This window comes from Electrophorus electricus, chromosome 3 (genome assembly GCF_041902795.1).
Source record: "Electrophorus electricus isolate QZ-2024a chromosome 3, ASM4190279v1, whole genome shotgun sequence".
Lineage (NCBI taxonomy): Eukaryota > Metazoa > Chordata > Actinopteri > Gymnotiformes > Gymnotidae > Electrophorus > Electrophorus electricus.
The window spans coordinates 8,648,558-8,670,000 of record NC_137499.1 but is presented as its reverse complement, the minus strand read 5'-3'; the positions used below and the strand labels follow the sequence as shown (position 1 = coordinate 8,670,000).

At 44.2% G+C, this 21,443-nt stretch overlaps 3 protein-coding genes across 10 annotated transcripts in view; all 3 read right to left on the bottom strand.

The window, feature by feature from the left end:
- Window positions 1-1,718, bottom strand: part of LOC113589360 (putative methyltransferase NSUN7) — a 24,140-nt gene extending 22,422 nt beyond the window's left edge. Inside the window, exons 1-3 of one of the 2 annotated variants that reach the window (XM_081710145.1) lie at window positions 1,440-1,718; window positions 941-1,190; window positions 358-786 (exon numbers count right to left, since the gene is read on the bottom strand). In XM_081710145.1, coding sequence (XP_081566271.1) covers window positions 358-736 — 379 coding nt within the window. In that variant the 5' untranslated portion in view covers window positions 737-786; window positions 941-1,190; window positions 1,440-1,718. The remainder of the gene's footprint in view (window positions 1-357; window positions 787-940; window positions 1,191-1,439) is intronic. The other variant, XM_035529765.2, reaches the window with a different exon arrangement.
- Window positions 1,719-5,187: 3,469 nt separating this feature from the next.
- LOC113568718 (neuronal acetylcholine receptor subunit alpha-9-II) lies at window positions 5,188-11,247 on the bottom strand. Its single transcript, XM_081710138.1, has 6 exons — window positions 9,724-11,247; window positions 9,230-9,375; window positions 8,064-8,218; window positions 7,499-7,679; window positions 6,661-7,012; window positions 5,188-6,190 (listed from the first exon to the last, which is right to left on the bottom strand). The coding sequence occupies exons 1-6, from the start codon at window positions 9,770-9,772 to the stop codon at window positions 5,430-5,432; spliced, it is 1,644 nt and encodes a 547-aa protein (XP_081566264.1). The 5' UTR covers window positions 9,773-11,247; the 3' UTR covers window positions 5,188-5,429.
- An 86-nt stretch (window positions 11,248-11,333) lies between these two features.
- Window positions 11,334-21,443, bottom strand: ube2ka (ubiquitin-conjugating enzyme E2Ka (UBC1 homolog, yeast)). 7 transcript variants are annotated; one of them, XR_014122577.1, is made up of 8 exons: window positions 21,039-21,442; window positions 19,582-19,675; window positions 18,839-18,897; window positions 18,409-18,491; window positions 17,778-17,877; window positions 17,031-17,159; window positions 13,932-14,070; window positions 11,334-12,747 (listed from the first exon to the last, which is right to left on the bottom strand). XR_014122577.1 is itself a non-coding variant. In XM_081710139.1 (8 exons), exons 1-7 carry the CDS (start codon window positions 21,099-21,101, stop codon window positions 14,020-14,022), a joined length of 579 nt encoding a protein of 192 aa, XP_081566265.1. In that variant the 5' UTR covers window positions 21,102-21,442; the 3' UTR covers window positions 11,334-12,747; window positions 13,973-14,019. The 7 variants fall into 7 exon arrangements, 6 of the variants coding, with proteins under 6 accessions (XP_081566265.1, XP_026851704.1, XP_035389632.1 ...); XM_081710139.1 differs by having other exon boundaries at window positions 13,973-14,070; XM_026995903.3 differs by having other exon boundaries at window positions 11,334-14,070.

Here is a 21,443-nt window from a genome sequence, read left to right as displayed (position 1 = left end):
CTTAGCAAAAGAGTTACCCTATGGAGATTAACTGATCAAAAAATCATATATCAGCCATTTCCCCTTTTGTGTAATGAGTTCTTTTATTTTTTGATTTTGTACAACCTTTACATTAAAATTACATTTAAATGCTAAAAATGCTTTATTTAGACTTACCTTTCTTCATTCATGTGGACATTTAAAAAGAAAACTATAATAATTATTTATATTATTATTATGAATAATAATAATAACAATGACGATGATGATGATAATAATAATAATATTATTATATTATTTGTTGCAAGGGCTCAATTAATCATTTCAGTTTCATGGAAATGGCTAATGAACCATTTCAGTATGTTTGCTCTCACTTACATTTGAGTGTGTTAAAGGCCAACTCATAGGCCAAGCGATGTAACACCTCATCCTTGACCTCTGGCACCTTGACCTCTGACCTTGTCCCATAACTGATGAGGCGGTGGGAGGCGGCCTTCTCCTGGTGCAAGCTCTGGAATATGGCAGCGGCTCGGAGGTAGACGTAGTCTGGGAAGCTGTCCGGAGCCTTTCCAGGGGCAGCTGCCTCCGGCTGGGGCTGAGCGGAGGGGCAGTAGGACTGCAGGCTTGGGGGTGCCAGAGGCTCTCTCCGCCGCTCCACCAGGGAGAGCGCTTTGAAGCTGGAGACGTGGGAGACGTGTTTGGAAAAGCGGGATGAGGAGCGGGAAGGGTGCGGAGTGTCGGGCCCGTCCCTGAACATCCTGCCTTCTCCAGGATGGAACCTTAAACTCCACAGCCAATGAGCGAATGCTTGGAGAAATGACATGAATACACACACACACACACACACACACACACACACACACACACACACACTCACTGTGATCTCTCTTTGTCCTGTTTTACCTAATAATATCAAACTACATCTGTTAGAATATTATAAATAAGTATAAATAATTAATACCAGTCGTGGCGATGTCTGATGGCTATATCATATATAATAGGTCCCCATATTTATTAAAACAGGCTTAAAGGGTGGAGCAAGCCCAAGAATGAAGACTTCAAACAGTAGCTAACGAATTAATGACAGTTCTCCAGTAGCATGTGAAACGGCGGTTGCGTGTGATTCTCCCCAGCGCTCGGACACAAGGGCATCCACACCGACACACGTCTGCCACTGGTTTAGATCGGCGCAAAACCATCAGAAACCAAACCTGAGAAGCATTGACGGGTATCAGATAAGCTGTCGGATGCCTGTTATTTGGAACCAGCAACAGATTTCAAAATATGAAGCAATTCTGCACTTTTCGACCTCCGGGCTCGACGGTTAGGTAAATAAACTAAGTTAGCTGGGATAAGTGGGACAGCGCGCATTTACCTCGCTAAAGATAAACGATCCAGCTGCACAAATGAACTCGACTAACGTTACATTCGAGAGCGAAATGAAAAAGCTCTGTACTTACCAAACAGGCAGCAGAAATATTTGTCCAGACACGAAGACTCTGCCTGCCTGGCTAGGTTAGGTTAGCTAAACTAGAGTTAACGTTTGACCTAATCTGCAGTGTCGATGTGGCAGCCTTTACCTGTACCCCGGCGGGCATAAATGAGCGTGTCGTTTAGCGCTCCGGTAACGTTAAACCTCCGTTAAACGTCCGTTAAACCGGTTCGTTTCCCCAACAGATTCTTAACAAGGGAAACTAGCGCCTGTGGACGACCACGACATTTCCAGAACACAAGGCGCACACTGGGGTGGGAAGCTGTGGTTTCCATGGTAACGGTATGGCAATACGGGGGTATTTGGGGGCTCGGTGCGGAGGGTCGACGGTGTCAGGATGCAAATAGCATGTCGCTTTCTTTGTTTTTATTTTTGTCTAATTAAATGCAAAACCCCAAACACGTATCGAGGAGGCCTGTGAAGTTACTACCAATACACCAATACTGGCAGACCACACTTACCAACCTCCTTACGGTTGCTTTCGCAGAACTGGGCTCTAAATACTTTTTAATATATATTTTTTTAAATACATTTTTCAAAGTTTTTTTAAATGAGTATTTCGAATGAATTACGTTAGTATGATCATTTCTTTCACATCACGCCTACTTTTGAACAAGCCGAATTCTGTGCGTGGTATCTCCGTGTAATCAGAGGCAGGTGGAATCTTTTATTTAAAATACCTTCTGACAAAAAGCCTTTCTGTAATTCAGCACTCCTTCAGTACTAACGTCGTTTAAAAAGATCACCGTCTACCGGGAGCCCCTGGCTGCGAGCGGCGGAGACCGCTGATCCGTTTGCGCAGGGCTTTTAAATAACCACTTTTAACAAGTTTATTAGACTTACCTACTGGACCAATAACAGTAGCCTTCAGAGCCTATATAGCTAGAAACTCCTCTTATTCTTCTCCATTCAGCTTCTCCGTACAAATAAAATTGAATAAAATAAAATAAAAAATAAAAAGTCGCAATAGAAATCCACGACTTCACTAGACAGTAGTTCTGATGTATTCAGTTATACTCTCCTGAAGATCCATCTGTTTTAAAAGATCATGCTGTTTTGAAATGCGCTTTTAATAAGACAGATGTGCAATCCACATGTAGGAATCTAGTCTAATGCAGATTTACACACAAACTGGCCACATCTATAACTGTGTCACATTTGTTTTTCATTTCTGTATTATTAGACGTAAACGTCTAATAGAGGTGGGGTGTCGGCGTAAGGAGACTGATGTATGTCAAGTTATTGCGTCACATGCATGCTCTACACAGACGACACTGACATCGCGAAAACCAGCCAAACACTCACAGCACAGACATCACACCTGTCCTGGCATTTTAGTGGGGGCTCCCTGACGCCTCTGTGTGTGTGTGTGTGTGTGTGTGTGTGTGTGTGTGTGTGTGTGTGTGTGTGTGTGTGTGTGTGTGTGTGTGTGTCTTTCTCTCACTCGCTCATGAGATTTTGCTGCGTGGGATGTCTGATGTCTCATTGTCAGCTCTGTGTTTGGGCATTTCTAGGCCTTGTTAAGCCGCCACACAAAATATCATGTAGAAGGTAAACTTAAAAAAAAAAAAAGAAAAAAGGAAAGTAAGGCATATTATCTGGCCTGCCCCGGACATATTCCTAAATCCCAAAAGACGACGCAAGGTCACCCTAGTTTACAAGTTCAGTTACTGCATGCTCTAATTCTCAATGCTTTATGCGTCTCCCGATTACGAGTGTGCTGCCCTCTAGTGGAAGACATGCGTAAACGCAGTTATGAATTCACAGCCTCACCGGATGAGCTAATCCCATCTTTCTTTCAGATAAGAGCACTTCTATGCAAATTGTACCACAAAGAATTCTATTAATGCAGCAAAATATCATTTCAAAGGAGTCACTTGTGATATTTCCCCCTTTGCTCAGTTATTGTTTTTGTAACTGTGTTAAAAACTGTCGGAGACCAAGCTGTATCATTTATGAAAGCATAATTTATCAAAACTATGTTACTGTCACCAATAGATGAAAAGAGTTTCTTTTTGTAAGTCCAATTTTGCTGCTCATATCACCATGATGTTAGGAAAACGACAGCAGCCAAATGCCAATATGCCCAGTGAACGTTCCTGGAGCTTTTGGTTGTGCTCTAGAGTCCCGTAGCTGTGAGGCAGGATGTTTCTGCAGGACATGAGTCCCAGGGAAGCTCCATGGTGCAGCGCAGAAGATCGCTCTACTGTTCATGCTCACAGTGAGGTCCCCCTCTCAGCCGCCCTATCCTGCCATAAACACTCAGTACCAGTCCTGCCATAAACAATCAGTACCAGTCCTGCCATAAACACTCAGTACCAGTCCTGCCATAAACAGTCAGTACCAGTCCTGCCATAAACAATCAGTACCAGTCCTGCCATAAACAGTCAGTACCAGTCCTGCCAGTAAACAATCAGTACCAGTCCTGCCATAAACACTCAGTACCAGTCCTGCCATAAACACTCAGTACCAGTCCTGTCATAAACAATCAGTACCAGTCCTGCCATAAACACTCAGTACCAGTCCTGCCATAAACACTCAGTACCAGTCCTGTCATAAACAATCAGTACCAGTCCTGCCAGTAAACAATCAGTACCAGTCCTGCCATAAACACTCAGTACCATTCCTGCCATAAACAATCAGTACCAGTCCTGCCATAAACACTCAGTACCAGTCCTGCCATAAACACTCAGTACCAGTCCTGCCAGTAAACAATCAGTACCAGTCCTGCCATAAACACTCGGTACCAGTCCTGCCAGTAAACAATCAGTACCAGTCCTGCCATAAACACTCGGTACCAGTCCTGCCAGTAAACAATCAGTACCAGTCCTGCCATAAACAATCAGTACCAGTCCTGCCATAAACACTCAGTACCAGTCCTGCCAGTAAACAATCAGTACCAGTCCTGCCATAAACAATCAGTACCAGTCCTGCCATAAACAATCAGTACTAGTCCCCCTATAAACAATCAGGATCTGTCCTGCCATAAACAGTCAGTACCAGTCCTGCCATAAACATTTAGGATCTGTCCTGCCATAAACAGTCAGGATCTGTCCTGCCATAAACAATCAGTACCAGTTTGATGTGTGTGAATGTTCATGTGTGCATGTACCTGTCCACACTTTAATAGACATAATAAAATCTGCAGTCTGCTCATACACTCCAGAAAGTTGTGTTCCTTTATTTTTATAAATTTTTTATATTTTTATAGCTTTTTATATTTTTATAGCTATTGTCTGCTCTGACATTTCGCACAGTAACATAAAGTACATGTTTAATACTGTGCATAAGTCTTAGACCTCCCAAGCAATATATCTGATATATCTGAATATATTCTTTAACATGGTGCCACATAGGGTATATTTGTGGAGATTCAGAATGTATAAATATAGTTTTTGTAATGTTTTGAGAGGCATTGCATAGTATGGCTGATGACAAAAGAGGAGGATTAAGAAGACAATAGAGTAATTTTTTGATACACTGTGAATAATTCAATTGTACAGACTGCTGTAAAGGGTTAAGCAATAAATGTTCAATTGCTCAATAAGGAAGAAAATGTGGCCCCTTGGTAAGGTCTTCCAAGCTGTTGCCCCTGCTAGGTGAGCCCATGCAGCTTTGTTTATGTTGACGGTGTGGATCTGTCCTGTCTGTCAGGTTGAAATCTGCTTCAGTGTGTTTGACATCATTGCTACCACACTAAAAGCCAAACCACAATATTATTTTTACTTTATTACCTTGTATTAACGTTTATTTGCATTATTGTATATGTTACATAGTGTTTTACTGCCTAGATAAATAGTCTATAATTTCTTGGCATGAGAGATTGGCCGAGCACAGTTTATAATTAGTGTATTTGTTTACACAGCAGTCACTCTGGTATATGTCAAACTATATGTTTACACACCACTGCTCATGGCATTGACAAGAGTGTGGTAAAAAAATAAATGCAGAAACGTCGTCAGGACGATCTGCCCGTGACGAGCACACTCATGAGGAAGACCATGGCGAAGAAGATCCACATGAAGAATCTGTCCATCACCTTGGCAACCTTCTTCCACTCTGCCACCTTCAGGCAGGTCGACCTGTGCTCTCGGAAGCAGTTTGCAATGTACTCAATGTTCCGAACCAGTTTCCGGTCGCCGCTGACCGTTCTGAGGATACCGCCGCTACTCGGACGACCGCAAAACACGCAGGAGTCAGAGGTCACGGACGCAGCAGGTGGCTTCTTGTCGTCAGGACAGCAGGGCTCCTCGGCCTTCTTCAGACCTCTGTCATTGTCGACGCTCTCCCTCTTCCTGGGGGTCTGAGAGCAGAGGAATGACTGGGGCCAGTGGGCAGGGCTATGAGGCTGGTGGGCAGGGCCGTGGGGCTGGCGGTCAGGGCTACGGGGCCGGCTGTCCCCCGCCCCTTGTGAGCCTCTCGTCTTCCCGTATGTCTGGGGCTGGCGCTGTCCCCTCCGCCCCGGGTGTGGCCGGGTCTCCGTCCGCTGACGGTTCCGGGAGGGGAGTCTGTACGCGTCTTCACTCTGGCCCGGGGACGAGGCACAGCTCTCGCCGACCTCGTAGACGAAGAAGACCCTGCTCATGTAGCCGATGATGAGGACTTTGGCCCAGTGAGGCACGGGCTTGGCCTCGGTGCCACAGAAGTGGATGTTCATGATGAAGATGGTGAGAGCGGTGGATGCTGTTACCATCGTCATCGTCGTGATGTAGTACTTACCTGAGATGACAGGAGAATGACATTCCCACTGACATAGTAAACACTGAAACACTGAAATCACTGAAACACTGAGTCAGTTACTAACTTGATTCTGTTAGTGAATCACTCACAAAAGACATAAACTAATTCCAAGTCTGAATCAAATGATCTGAATGAATGTATTGTTTTGATCATTTGTCTTGATGACACACTCACACAGACATTTGAGGCAGTGCAATGTTATATCTATCAAGGAAGCCTGTATATACACACACACACACACACACACACACAAACTCGAGCGCGTCCCCAACGGGCACGAACGTGCAAGCGAGGACGTGGCAGTACCACCAAGCGTGCGAATCAAAGGCGTGTGGTTTTACACTCGCATGCTGCGCCGCGACCGGCCACCCCCCTCTCATCCCCCACCCCCCACTCACCCCCCCTTCACCCCACTCACACCCCCACTCACCCCCCCCCCCCCCCCTCACCAATGAGTGGCACGCTCTCTGACGGAGGCATGCTCTCGGCCACCACCAACTGGAAGACGGTGAGCGCCAGCAGCACGGTGACGCCCAGCGACACCTTCTCGCCCGAGTCGGCGGGCAGGTAGAAGCCGAGCGGAGCCAGGAAGGAGATGAGGAAGCAGGGCAGCAGCAGGTTGTAGATGTAGAAGGAGGAGCGGCGCTTCAGCAGCAGCGTGTACGTGATGTCTGGGTACGGGTCCGAGCAGCAGCCGTACGTCACCACGCTCTTCACTGCTGGCATGCCCCGGCACTCCCACTCCACGTTCTCCACAAAGTCCGACAGGTCCCCGCTGTCCATCGCCATGGTGATGTCCACCTGGGGGAGTGAGTGGCCCCCAGCGGTAGAGGGGGAGGGGATTAGGGGGACTGGCTTGCTAGGATGAGGGTTTCGGTTCTTTTAAAAGGACAGTTCAACCAAATTAGTTTTGCTAATCGCAAATTTAAGCTAACTTGTCAGTTAGCAGGTAACAATATTAGTTCACATTTACTGGTAGAAGTGCTGCCTAATAAGGAATGTAAGGAAAAATTTGTGAAATGTTTGACATAAATATGAGAAATTGTTTAACATAAAAAGGAGATGAAGTTTAAAATATGAGATGGCAATAAATAGAACAGAAAACTTGTCATTATCCAGTTCACTTTTTTTCTGTATTCCCTCTCATTAGTTTCCTATGTGTTTGTTAGAGATGGGAAGTCAGCGTTGTAGAGGAGTGTAAGGAAGCATCTGTGTGCATGCATACCTTGGTCCTTGACGTCCAAGGTCTGAAGGCGGGGTTATGAGTGTGTGTGTGTGTGTGTGTACCTGGTTGCCATTGTAGGTCCAGGATCCGAAGGTGAGGTTGCAGTGCTGGCTGTCAAAGGGGAAGTAAGACACGTCTACCACACATGAGCTCTTTGTGATGGCTGGAGCGTCCCACGTGATCTCACCAGTGTAGCGCAACACCACATTAGTGTCCACCGGGCCGGGGAGGTCATCATCAGCTCTACACACACACACATGCACACAAACACACAGGCATACACATATGGCCACGCACACACACATTCACACATATACCCACACACATACGCATGCACACATATTCATGAGCACACAGATACATGTGCACATATACACAAAGTTATTATAATGGAGAAGACTGAAGAAAAATCCTTTCTGATGAATCTGAAGATCTTTATATAATATATTTAATATAAATATAATATAAATATAAATAATATATTTATGTTTTCCTAGCTAGTCTATCTTCCGAGTGTCTGTCTATGTGTATGTGTGCATGTTTGTGTGCGTGGTCGTGTGTGTGTGTGTGTGTGTGTGTGTGTGTGTGTGTGTGTGTGTGTGTGTGTGTGTGAACGTACTGGCGTACTTGTTATACAGCACTAGGTCCGGCCTCCACACGAGACTACTGGGGATGCGGATAACCTCCAGGCCATCGTACTCGTTCTTATTCCACTTCAGGTACGCATCATACCATGTCTGCCTGATCCACAGATATGCGATCAGCACCTGGTTCCGCTCATCCTGTTCCCATAGGACCAAATCCAGATAGAAAAATATTATAATGACATTGATACATATCGCAATTGAGCTGATATGACTATATCAAGCACATTATATAAACATATATTTAAAAAAAATAACTGATGAAACCTTGATGAGACATGGTTAAAACTGGCTTGCATTAATTTGATTGAATTTATTTGTTGGTTGGATCACGTGAACACACAGGGAACACTGATCTGGTCTGTATGAGGTCAGCATGCTCACAGCACAACATCACTTGATAGTGACTCACACATGCTATATTACGCAGTGGCCCTCATACACACCCGTTCAGCCAAACAACACCAGCTGAGACCTGAGATCTGTGCTCACACACACACACACACATTACTTCTCTCAGGTCATTATCTCTCTCTCTCTGATCAAACCATACACGACTGCTTCCTCCCACACACACGCAGCTGCGTGCAGTTCTATGTGTGCTGTTATATAAGGAGATGAAAGACAACGGCGGAGTCAGTAGGGCAGTGAAACCCTGCCCGTCCCAGTCAGTCTGCCCCACACGCAGATGGAGAGGAGGATGGAGACTATTATTGACACCACCTCAGTGATGTCATCACTGCTCCGGCAGCTCTCGCACAAAGTGTAAGAGGAGACAGCACCTCTCCAGTTTATGAGATGTAATAACTTGTCTACACTACCCACTATACATCTACATTTACCTGAGACTTTTACCCAAAGCAACTTACAATTCTGACTGAATTCAAGTTGTGCAGTTAATGGTCTTGCTCAGCCCCCCGCACTCTCTCTCTCTCTCTCTCTCTCTCATCATAATGTCAGGCCTCTAATATATGCTATTTGTACACCTGTGTGTTGTTTCCTTAAGGGAGATGTGTATTTCTGTGTGTGTGTGTGTGTGTGTGTGTGTGAGTGCGTGCGTGTGTGTGTGTGTGTGTGAGTGCGTGCGTGCGTGCATGTGTGTGCGTGTATGTGTGTGTGCATTTTTGTGTGTGTGTGTGTGTAACTCACCATGTCTTTAATCTGAGACAGTGTAATCTGCAGGGTGACATTGAGTGTTTTGTCCATATCCTCCACAGGACGCAGAGCGTTAGAATAATTCTCCATTAGATCATTCAGTAGCTGTTGGGCATAGTGTCCCTGGGCACAGTGAACGTCTGTAGTCCAGAACACACACATCTTACACATCATACATAACAGTTATTGATTTAATTTTTCAAGCAGGAAAAATATAATCCCCATTTATTATGGAATTTTGTTAGGAGGAACCATAAACTGTCTGAAAACCCCACCTAGTCTAAAAGTGATTATTCTGGAAATATTAATGAAGAGAAACCAAGCAACTGTACGACTATAACATAGAACAAACGCTCTAGCTGAGTACTGCTTTCAGAGACAGTTCACCAAAGCATTTTCTCTCCTACCATAATAATTTCCCCGAGCTGTTAGAGAACAGATGTGTTCGAGGATATATTCATAAGAGGAAACATGCGTCAAACACCTACCGTCCAACGACAGCATCGCAAAACACACCAGTAAGGTCGCCCAGTGCATGTCTCAGAGAGAGATTCAAACCGATGCTTAGAATGTGGAGAGGCCTAATGCAAGCACACACTTCCCAGTTATACCTTTTAGGGAGAGTGGGCCATTCCATGAAATGTTTTTGAAAGAGGCGTCGTACTCAGAGACGGAACAGGACCCCGGGCTATCACATGGCGGGCCTGAGGATACAGGACGAAACCAGATGCGCTCGGAGCGCGCCGCCTCATCGGGCAGTGCGGTTATTCAGCTGTCAGTCAAGCGCATGGCAGGTGGGCGAGCAGGCAGGTAACAGAGATGACGAGATGGGGACTGAGATAAGGACCGTGCTGCAGTTAAAAAGCGTGATAGGCCTACAAAATTGCAAGTGAAGGAAATGGTGGAATTAAAAGATATTTAATTACAACTGCCCCCTGAAAATAAGTTGGCCTACTAATTCACGCTATTTAGAGATAAACAGTTTCCAGAAATGCTGACTGACGTGTGAATATACTGCGTTGCCCTGGGTTTTCTTCTGCCCACTGAAGTTGTGGATAAAAAGCGCGCAGTGATACGGATCTCCAAAAGAGAGCACTACAAAACGGACTTTTGTCAAGACTGGTGTCGTCGTGAAACTAAAGCCACCTAATCCGCCTCGAAAGCGATAACAGGTGCTCATTCAGCATGGGGTGCACACACACACCCTCATAAGGTGAACTCAGAGCCCGTCCGTCTCAGCGTGCCCTTGATGAGCCATCTGCCCGTTCCTCCGTCGCTGACCGATCTCTAAACTCACCGCTTTGTCAACTGACCTCACCTCGCCCACGTCAAACACATATTCAGTCGACAGGATCTTAAATGTAGATGAGCCAATTCCCGTTTTTCCATAAAGGACGCCAAAATAAAGGCTTTAGAATAAGTTATTTATTTTATGTATGTCCACTTTTTCATGCAAGAGGACCGACGTGCTTTTTTTTTTTATCTTCGCGAATTGCTTGTTTCCGTCTGGCTGTTGAGACCTCGTTGCCAGAGCTCTGCTTCTCTGCGCTTGACCCCATTTACTTCCCCCTCCCAACCCCTTTTTAAGCCATGACCACTTAATTATTCAACCCTAGAAATACCTCACATTCCGTTTCATTAACGCGAAATAAGGCTAAAGTAAGCATTTACGTGTATCGTATGTTCGCATGTGTGGCAGCGCTGGGACGTTCCTCGGTCCTTTTCCGAGCCCAAGCCTGTTCCAGCACGGCAGCCCTCTGCTGGGCGGGGAGGTTACTTCGCCAACGTTTCTTGAGCCTATAAAACAGACCTGGCAGCAGGAGCTGTGGTTGTATTGTTCTGAACATCTGCTCTAGTGGCTGCCATATGCCCTCATGCTAAGCAGGATTTTTACCTCAGTTCAACTTCGGGAGGACAGGATATTATCAATCCGCAAGAAATTCAGCAGAAAGAAATCTCGGATTTCCTAAAAAAGACATTAGATTTCCCCTCATGCATTATGTGTTAGTTTGCTAGATTAAAACAGTGCACGCTGCAAAAATAAATTCCAGATTACCTCCTTGGAAAGAAAACAATTCACATATTGGACAACTGCCTCTTTAGCCACAAAAATGGATTTGTTTATTTTACCATTTTTTTTAAAACAATAATAAATAAAAGCATTAACACATTGCTGTAATTTATACAGACTTTAATAGCTTTATTTACAGATGAAATCTTTTTCTTCCTTGACATATCCACAGCAGTTGTTTTGTTCAGTGGGGTGGTTTTACTTTTTTCTTTTTGTTCTTTTTTTTTTAAAAGTTATATTCCAGTCTTGATTAAAACAGCGCTGTGTGTTTGTGTGTGTATTATCCACCTTATTTCTGAGTTTGTCTGACTTACTGTCATCGTAAAAATGTAATTCCACATCAAAGGGCTCAACTGATTGTGCAAAAATGTTGGGAGTTTGGGACAGTCCAACAGTTCAGCATCAGGGCACAAGTCATATGACAAGTCTGAGGGCGTGGAGGAAGATGATGGTGATGAACCAAAAGAAAGAACTTTACTGACAAGGTTCAAAAGAAAGGCACATATGAACCAAAAGAAAAGGGTGCAAGGAACCAAACTGGAGAGAGCGAGAGCGAGAGAGCGAGAGCGAGAGCGAGAGAGAGAGCGAGAGCACGAGAGAGAGAGAGAGAGCACGAGAGAGAGAGAGAGAGCGAGAGAGAGAGAGAGAGCACGAGAGAGAGAGAGAGAGAGCGAGAGCACGAGAGAGAGAGAGAGAGAGAGAGAGAGAGAGCGAAAGAGAGAGATGAAGTCAGTGACATGTGGGACAGCCAAACAGGTCAAGAAGTTAAGAAATTTGGAGAAGTCACGAACAGAACAAGTGTGCAAGTGGGGGGAAGGGAGTGAGAGCCAGAGAGAGCGAGAGAGGCAGTAAGAACTGGCAAAGACATTGTAGTTCGAGAGTATTTAGGTGCACTTTGCCCATGTAGGTAGTGAGTCCAGGTCTGGTACAAAGTTGGCGGTGGTGTTATAATTCTTTAATGGGGGAACTGGTGGTTGTGGTCTCAGGCGTGGTGTTTGTGTTCCTCAGGCTGGGTTCAGTTGCTTAGCAACAGCTCTGTTGCTGTCTCCACGTCCCAGGATTTTGACGACAATGCCACTATTACAGCATTCTGACAACAAAAGGAGGGAGGGGGGGGTTCCCATGTCACACCAAGTCTAGAGCAACAGACACAGCAAACTAGTTGCTGGGTTACGTTTGACAAGAACAACAAGAAAGATCAAAGACAACAACTAGCAGGAAGAGGAACAAGAAGGATCTCACAAGATACTGGTCATAATACATTTACATTTATGACATTTAGCTGACGCTTTTATCCAGTGACTTACAATTAGGACTGAGTACAACTTGAGCAATTGAGGGTAAAGGGTCTTGCTCAGGGGGCCCAACAGTGGCAACTTAGCAGTGGTGGGGCTTGAACCAGCAACCTTCCCATTACAAGCCAAGTATCTTAACCACTGAGCTACAATACAAGAAAAGGATGCATCATATAAGGAACTTCTCTTGACCAAAGCTGTGCTAAAGTAAATAACACTAGAAAATATGCTTTTGTTAAAAACAAACACGACCACCAGGCTAACCACCGCTACCTAAAACCCAACCATGGAGCAAACAAGCAAAAAACAAAATCTAATGAAAAACTTAAATTTCCCTACTACTTGCTTTTACTCCACTAAATTGGTTTGACATTGAAATAAAATCTTACAAGACTTGTACGACAAAGCAGCAGGTCTGCCAAAGAGTTAGCAGTCCCATATATGACCATATATGCTGCACTCATAAATAATTATATCTAAGCTAGCAAATGCACTTGCTAACTTACACTGAATGGCCTTTTTATTAATTATTCACCTGTCTACAAGCATGTTGGACCTCCTTTGTGCTTCAGAACCCCAGCCATTCCTCATCACACAGATTAAACTAGGTGTTGAAATTGTTCTGCAGGAAGCTTGGCCCATGCAGACAGGACAGATTCTCGCCGACATGCTATGAACAGACGGTTCTACCTCATCCCAGACGAGGCTTGTGCCAAATTGTGACCCTCCCATCAGCACGGTGCAACAGAAATCTGGATTCATCAGACCAGGTGATGTTTCTCCACTGTTCAGTGATCCAGGTTTTGTGCTCATTTGCCCACTGGAGTCTTCATTTTCCCTTAGCAGTGGCACTCAGACTGGTTGTTTGCTGTTATAGCCCATCTGTGCTAAGGAACGGCAAGTTGTGCATTTGGACACGTTAGTGTCCACCACCTGTTCATCAGAACGATTCTTCACATCGTCGACGAGTCATTTATGTCCACAAGGTCCCTTTTTGTTGGATGTTTTTTTCTTGATCTCACCGAAAAAATGTCTCCAGCTATTCTAGCACTGATGACCATGCCTAGTTCAGAATCACTCGATTCTCCCACTTAATTCTCCCATTCTAACACAGATTCTCACTGAAACTGATCCACACTAAATCTATGCTGCATTCAGGGGTCATGTGTCTAATTTACATACAGAGAAGCTCCAATCGTGAAAAGCCAGGTGACTGTAATAAAGTGGCCATTAAGTGTATAATAACTGCTACTACAAATTAAGCTATTTTAGCTATTCTATTTGCTATAAATAAATCTAATTGCTTGTGTGTCTTCTGTATCAAACCTGCCTTGGCTGAACAAAAATGGACTTCAACTGTAATTGCTTCACCATGTTAACTGATAGTCCTCATCAAGAACTCCTGTTGTCACAGCAGCTCAGGTCAGGTCATTCTGTGAGTAGATCTGGACAATGCCGTCTGCCAAAAGCTGTAAATGTAATATCACCTGTCATTAAAACTCGTTAAGTGTTTGCTTCAGTGGGAACGAAGTTAGCCAAGCTGCGACTGTCTGGAACTCTTGCCTTTGTAACCTAAGAAAGTGCATTACTGCCCAGGGTCTGTTGACAAACTTCTATAAGTGCTTCTCTCTCAATAACTGAGGCAGTTTGCTACAGAAAACTAAATAAAAAAGTTTAAAAAGTGAAAGGACTTGAATAATAATTAACTAGTTAATCAATAATAATAAACAATAAATATACAGAATAAATAAGTAGTTAAAAAGCTAATTATGTTGCTTCTGTTCAAATGATTGCAATTGCAAAGGCTGGTTTAAAGCCCAAAACAATAAAATCAACAACACAAAAACCACTCAGCCAGTATCATACATGTATCATACATTGCTCTTTAAAATACAAAGCAAGTTAGTACCATCATCTTTTGACATTTGAATTATGATTTGTTATACTCCTTTAAAACAAATGTGTTGTTATCTCTTGATCTGCCCTGTGTGTGTGTGTGTGTTGTTATCCCTCGATCTGCCCTGTGTGTGTGCTGTTACTCCTTACTCTACATTTACGGCAGTTAGATGACACTTTTATCCAAAGCGACTTACAATTATGAATGAGTACACCTTGAGCAAATGAGGGTCAAGGGGACCAACAGCGGCAACTTGGCAGTGGTGGGGCTTGAACCAGCAACCTTCCGATTACAAGTACCTTAACCACTGAGCTACCACTCTACCCTGGGTGTGTGTGTGTGTGTCATCTCTTGATCTACCCTGGGTGTGTGTGTGTGTGTGTGTGTGTGTGTCATCTCTTGATCTACCCTGGGTGTGTGTGTGTGTGTGTGTGTGTGTGTGTGTGTCATCTCTTGATCTACCCTGGGTGTGTGTGTGTGTGTGTGTCATCTCTTGATCTACCCTGGGTGTGTGTGTGTGTGTGTGTCATCTCTTGATCTACCCTGGGTGTGTGTGTGTGTGTGTGTGTGTGTGTGTCATCTCTTGATCTACCCTGGGTGTGTGTGTGTGTGTGTGTGTGTCATCTCTTGATCTACCCTGGGTGTGTGTGTGTGTGTGTGTGTGTGTCATCTCTTGATCTACCCTGGGTGTGTGTGTGTGTGTGTGTGTGTGTCATCTCTTGATCTACCCTGGGTGTGTGTGTGTGTGTGTGTGTGTGTCATCTCTTGATCTACCCTGGGTGTGTGTGTGTGTGTGTGTGTGTGTCATCTCTTGATCTACCCTGGGTGTGTGTGTGTGTGTGTGTGTGTGTGTGTCATCTCTTGATCTACCCTGGGTGTGTGTGTGTGTGTCATCTCTTGATCTACCCTGGGTGTGTGTGTGTGTGTGTGTGTGTGTGTGTGTGTCATCTCTTGATCTACCCTGGGTGTGTGTGTGTGTGTGTGTGTGTGTGTGTCATCTCTTGATCTACCCTGGGTGTGTGTGTGTGTGTGTGTGTGTGTGTGTGTGTGTCATCTCTTGATCTACCCTGGGTGTGTGTGTGTGTGTGTGTGTGTGTGTGTGTGTGTCATCTCTTGATCTACCCTGGGTGTGTGTGTGTGTGTGTGTGTGTGTGTGTGTGTCATCTCTTGATCTACCCTGGGTGTGTGTGTGTGTGTGTGTGTGTGTGTGTGTGTGTCATCTCTTGATCTACCCTGGGTGTGTGTGTGTGTGTGTGTGTGTGTGTGTGTGTCATCTCTTGATCTACCCTGGGTGTGTGTGTGTGTGTGTGTGTGTGTGTGTGTCATCTCTTGATCTACCCTGGGTGTGTGTGTGTGTGTGTGTGTGTGTGTCATCTCTTGATCTACCCTGGGTGTGTGTGTGTGTGTGTGTGTGTGTGTGTGTCATCTCTTGATCTACCCTGGGTGTGTGTGTGTGTGTGTGTGTGTGTGTGTGTCATCTCTTGATCTACCCTGGGTGTGTGTGTGTGTGTGTGTGTGTGTGTGTCATCTCTTGATCTACCCTGGGTGTGTGTGTGTGTGTGTCATCTCTTGATCTACCCTGGGTGTGTGTGTGTGTGTGTCATCTCTTGATCTACCCTGGGTGTGTGTGTGTGTGTGTCATCTCTTGATCTACCCTGGGTGTGTGTGTGTGTGTGTCATCTCTTGATCTACCCTGGGTGTGTGTGTGTGTGTGTGTGTGTGTGTGTGTCATCTCTTGATCTACCCTGGGTGTGTGTGTGTGTGTGTGTGTGTGTGTGTGTCATCTCTTGATCTACCCTGGGTGTGTGTGTGTGTGTGTGTGTGTGTCATCTCTTGATCTACCCTGGGTGTGTGTGTGTGTGTGTGTGTGTCATCTCTTGATCTACCCTGGGTGTGTGTGTGTGTGTGTGTGTGTGTGTGTCATCTCTTGATCTACCCTGGGTGTGTGTGTGTGTGTGTGTGTGTGTCATCTCTTGATCTACCCTGGGTGTGTGTGTGTGTGTGTGTGTGTGTGTGTCATCTCTTGATCTACCCTGGGTGTGTGTGTGTGTGTGTGTGTCATCTCTTGATCTACCCTGGGTGTGTGTGTGTGTCATCTCTTGATCTACCCTGGGTGTGTGTGTGTGTGTGTGTGTCATCTCTTGATCTACCCTGGGTGTGTGTGTGTGTGTGTGTGTGTCTCATCTCTTGATCTACCCTGGGTGTGTGTGTGTGTGTGTGTGTGTCTCATCTCTTGATCTACCCTGGGTGTGTGTGTGTGTCTCATCTCTTGATCTACCCTGGGTGTGTGTGTGTGTGTGTGTGTCTCATCTCTTGATCTACCCTGGGTGTGTGTGTGTGTCTCATCTCTTGATCTACCCTGGGTGTGTGTGTGTGTCTCATCTCTTGATCTACCCTGGGTGTGTGTGTGTGTGTGTGTGTGTCATCTCTTGATCTACCCTGGGTGTGTGTTATCTGTTGATTTACCTTGTGTATGTGTTTGTGTTGTTCTTATCAGTTTATCTATCCTGTGTGTAGGTGATAGATACTCACTTTATCAAAGCCCATAGCACAGAGTTTGTCTATTTTGCGTGTGTAGTCTGGACTAGAGACAGGAGCGCCTGCGTAAACGTGTGACCAGAGCCGTGCGGTCTGCTTGAACATCTCTGGGTTCTGTTTATACTGGGGACACCAAACACACAGTTATAATGCATCTCTGGGTTCTGTTTATACTAGGGACACCAAACACACAGTTATAATGCATCTCTGGAATTATTTTGATAGTGGCGACCTAAAATGGACAGTATAAAGTGAATTATCTGGGCGTGTCATCTGAGACTGGTATGTGTGATTATGATCATCTGGGAGGGAATCTAACCCTATACCACATACTCTACAAGTGCTCTTGTGGGACATCTGTTTGCTCCTCTGGGTCATGCTTCCTTTTATAGCCATGGTGAGCATCTTCTAAAGTCCCTAATTATTATACTATGATCCTGATCAAATTGTTATGTTTGTAGGCATTCTGAACACCATACTACCATGACAGAAAGGTCTGTGTGATGTCTGTATTTGTCATGGACTGCATGTTATCCCAATGCATCAAATGCCTTGACTGTGATAGACAGGTCTTAGATTTGAGGCTGTTTAAGTACACAATACCATCAGTTAACCCAGTACTAAATGACACACAATAACAAAACCTTCCAGCAAGCCCAGGTGATCAGTATCTATATAATCAGAACCGGACGCCAAAAAAAAAAAAAAAAAAAAAGCAAATTAAGTCTACCCAGGCCATACCTGATTGGCTACAACGGCATCCTGCGGGTCGTCTGGCTCTGCAGCTGCCAGCAGGGCTTGTAGTGACAGCAAAACTGTCCGGAGGGTCATAGCCGCCGCCCTGACATACAGGCACACGCAGATACACGCAGGCCAGTACAGAAGAGAAGTCTTTCATGTTAAAAAGGTACGCCACTTCTCAAGATAGTAACACCAACAAATGAATAAATATCAGAAATGCTAATTCATACTAAATTAACCCAGCTACGTCTCATTAATATTTAGAATCTGCTGCCGTTCTCTGGAGGCTATGCGCTGATGTACAGTAGTACAGTGACAAAGGAAAAAATAATCCCCTCCACTGGGACAGAGAGGGGTTCAGACAGCAGCACACTTCAGTGAAAGACTTAGATATAGCACAGTATTACTGCTATTATGATTCTACCAAACACAAGCAAGCAAGCACAATAAAATACCTTCCTTACAAGGAAAATGGTTAAATATAACAATAAATAAATAAACAAATAAACTAATTAATTAACAGACTAGAAAGTGAAGCAAATAGAGCAAATGTGAATACTGTGTGGTCTTTTATCTTAGAACAGCTCCAAAACATAATATGGAAAATATATCATCCATCCAAATGTCTCACCACTGGTCCTTTAGAATGTCCAGGCATATGGCACCAGTTACTGAGCTGATGTTGGGATGCCAAATTTTTGTGATGAACCGTACCTGAAATAAAACAGAGAGGAAAGAAAAGCTTCTTTCAAAGCCACTGTGCATCACTTATAAAAACCTATAGGTAATTTTTCACTTGCAGAGTAATCGTTATAGCCCTTTGACTAACTGTTATATTAAAACCATCCATATTTACTTTACTTTTTTCTCTTTCAAAATGTCTCCCAGTAACCAACCTGCACAAATGGACACACACACACACACACACACACACACACACACACACACACACACACACACACAGACATGCTTTTGCACAGACACAAAGATACACACTTCAGTGCATGTCAACCCAGCAGAGCTGGATTAGTCCCATTAGACTAGCTCTCATGCACACATACCTTTGGTGGATTGAATGGATACGTTTCTGGAATTTTAATTTCTAGCTGGTATCTACCACCTGAGGACCAAAAACATAGATATTATTACATGATGCAAAAGAACACATAAAATACAAGAAAACAAAAAAGCAAACAAACCAACAACAAAAGAATATCCAGAAATGCCAGAACCAATCAATAACAAGTATTATGCCAGAACCAAATCAATAACAAGCCCCCGAGCCGCCCTTTCTCCTGTGAGCTGTGTCACTGTTCATCAGAAAGCTACTAAACTTGTTTCAACACTACTTCTAGTAAAAGTTAAGAACAATATATAGAACAAAGCAAAACACAATTCTAAGAAAAATGGACAATAACAATAATATCTTAAATATAACAGGATTAATGATAACTGCCTGTACTATTGTAATTCTTAATAATTATTATTTTCCTACTCCACACCTTATGTATTTACACTATACATTCATGTGTCCTTTCAGTAAATGTTCTTTCAAATCACTGGCTTCTAACCTTGGTTGGCGTCATCTTTTTTGGGGAGGGAAAGTTTTTATCCCAATAAATATTTTCTCAGAATGACAACTACATTTCTGCCAAGAACTCCATCACTGCTGAACAACTCCACCACTCCAGCTAGAGATATGTAATCAGAAATGCCAGTGCGTTAACTGTGGCATCCAAATTTCCCCATGAGGTAAGGTGTGGCCCACGAGGCCAAGCTAGGTGCCTTGGTGTCTGGTTTTCACCTTCATAAGGTGTGTCGGGTGGTCCTGCAATCTCCCCCTTGAGTTCTGTGAAGTTCTCATCCACCAGGTCCACTTTAATCTGATTTTTACTTGTCTGTGGACAATAGGGATTACGCTACTATTACATTATATTATTAGACTTTAAGAAAATAATAACCACCAACTAAAGCGGGCAAGGCTAATAACTAAGTAAAAGTAACGTGGTTGTAAACAATTAACACATTGATGCTGCGTCAGGGAACTCAAAGACGTATGGTTTCTGGTTTTAACTTGGTCTTAAAACTAATGGTTTATTTAGGTGTCGGACTGGAAGTTGCACTTATATTCTACTCAATTTCGTGTTACATAATTTAAACATTTGGGGCTACATAAAGCACACATCTGACTTCATGTAGTCAACAACAAGTGCGGAGCACAGCTAGCCACGTAACACTAACCTAGCTAACTTACGGTAAACTGTTTTAACACGCATTGGGGTTTGTTCTCGTACCGCTACTGGACACGCAGAGACGTCGTTAATGCTATCAAATATTCAGGGGAAAGATTAAAAACACTTTACTGTCACCAGAGCTAGGACATCATGGGTGCGATCTGACACTTTGAAGCCCCGATGTTGCGCCGACAAGCTAGCTCTAGCTATGCTAACTAGAAACCAAACGGACTTTGCAAGAACTCGCTAAATAAAGGGTTTGTCGAGTAGTCCAAGCCATTTTTGACAGGAGACCCGGAGCGCTTAACATTCATTCACCTGACACATTTGTGTAAGCATCTGAACCGCTTACTAATGAAACCAATTCACGTGATTTATTGCAGCCAAGTTTACAGTGGCTACCGTTGGTTTTATTAGCTACTTGATAGCTAATCATCCTAAAGTGCAGTACAAAAGTACAAAAAGAATGCAACGTTTGAATAAAAAATTAAACCTATAGTTATTGCTGAGCTCTGCATGAATGTAGCTCTGCTAGCTAGATTAGCTAACTAACCAACTAAGGAAATAGCGAGATTGGCCTGCCCTCCCTCACAGGTTATGGCCAGGTAGCTAGGTTACCAAACTTAGCCTGTTAGCTAAGCCGGGTTCTCTGAAACGGCACAAATAACCACATTCAACTTGTCCATGTCTAACCATTCAGCAACAGCAACTCCGACTGCGTTTTTAGGACAATAGTCATCTAATAAGGCACCACAGATCACCACGGCCACCACAGCAGAAGATAAAGTAACGTTTTTTTGTTTGTTTTTTATTGTAAAGTACAGTGGTATTTAAAATACTAGCACACAACGGAAGACTGCGAAGTTAAATTATGTGCTAGCTAAACACTGGCTGGGTTACCCAAGCTAGCTAGTTAGCCACACTGCTTGCTAGCTGTCTGAATGTACTCAGCCGTGTTAGGCGGGGTAGTTGGCTAGTTTCGACCATCCTGTGCCTGACGAATGGATGTGTCCGTGTCCGAACTTACCTCTTCACTTTTGAGGACTTCTTTAAATTCCCGTTTTATCCTCTGTACAGCAATGTTGGCCATAGTGCAACCGTGTCTTCACCGTCCGGGGCGAGCGCTACCTACCTGCGGTGTCGGGCCTTGTACAGCGACAGCCAGCTATGAACCCTTCCGCTGGATCTCTCTCTCGATATCTGCCCCCTCTCTCTTTCACTTTTTAATACTACAGTGGCAATAATAATACACTTTTCGGTATACGATACTGAGTCAAAACCGGTTACACAGTACTTATCAACGCTGTAAACAAAACCGAGGACCTCTCGGAGTGCAAAACGTGATTTTGTCGTAACGGTAAAACAGAGTTCAAGGGATTCGGGAATACCTCCGGTACATTTCATACAGACTACTCCGGTGTCAAAATACGGA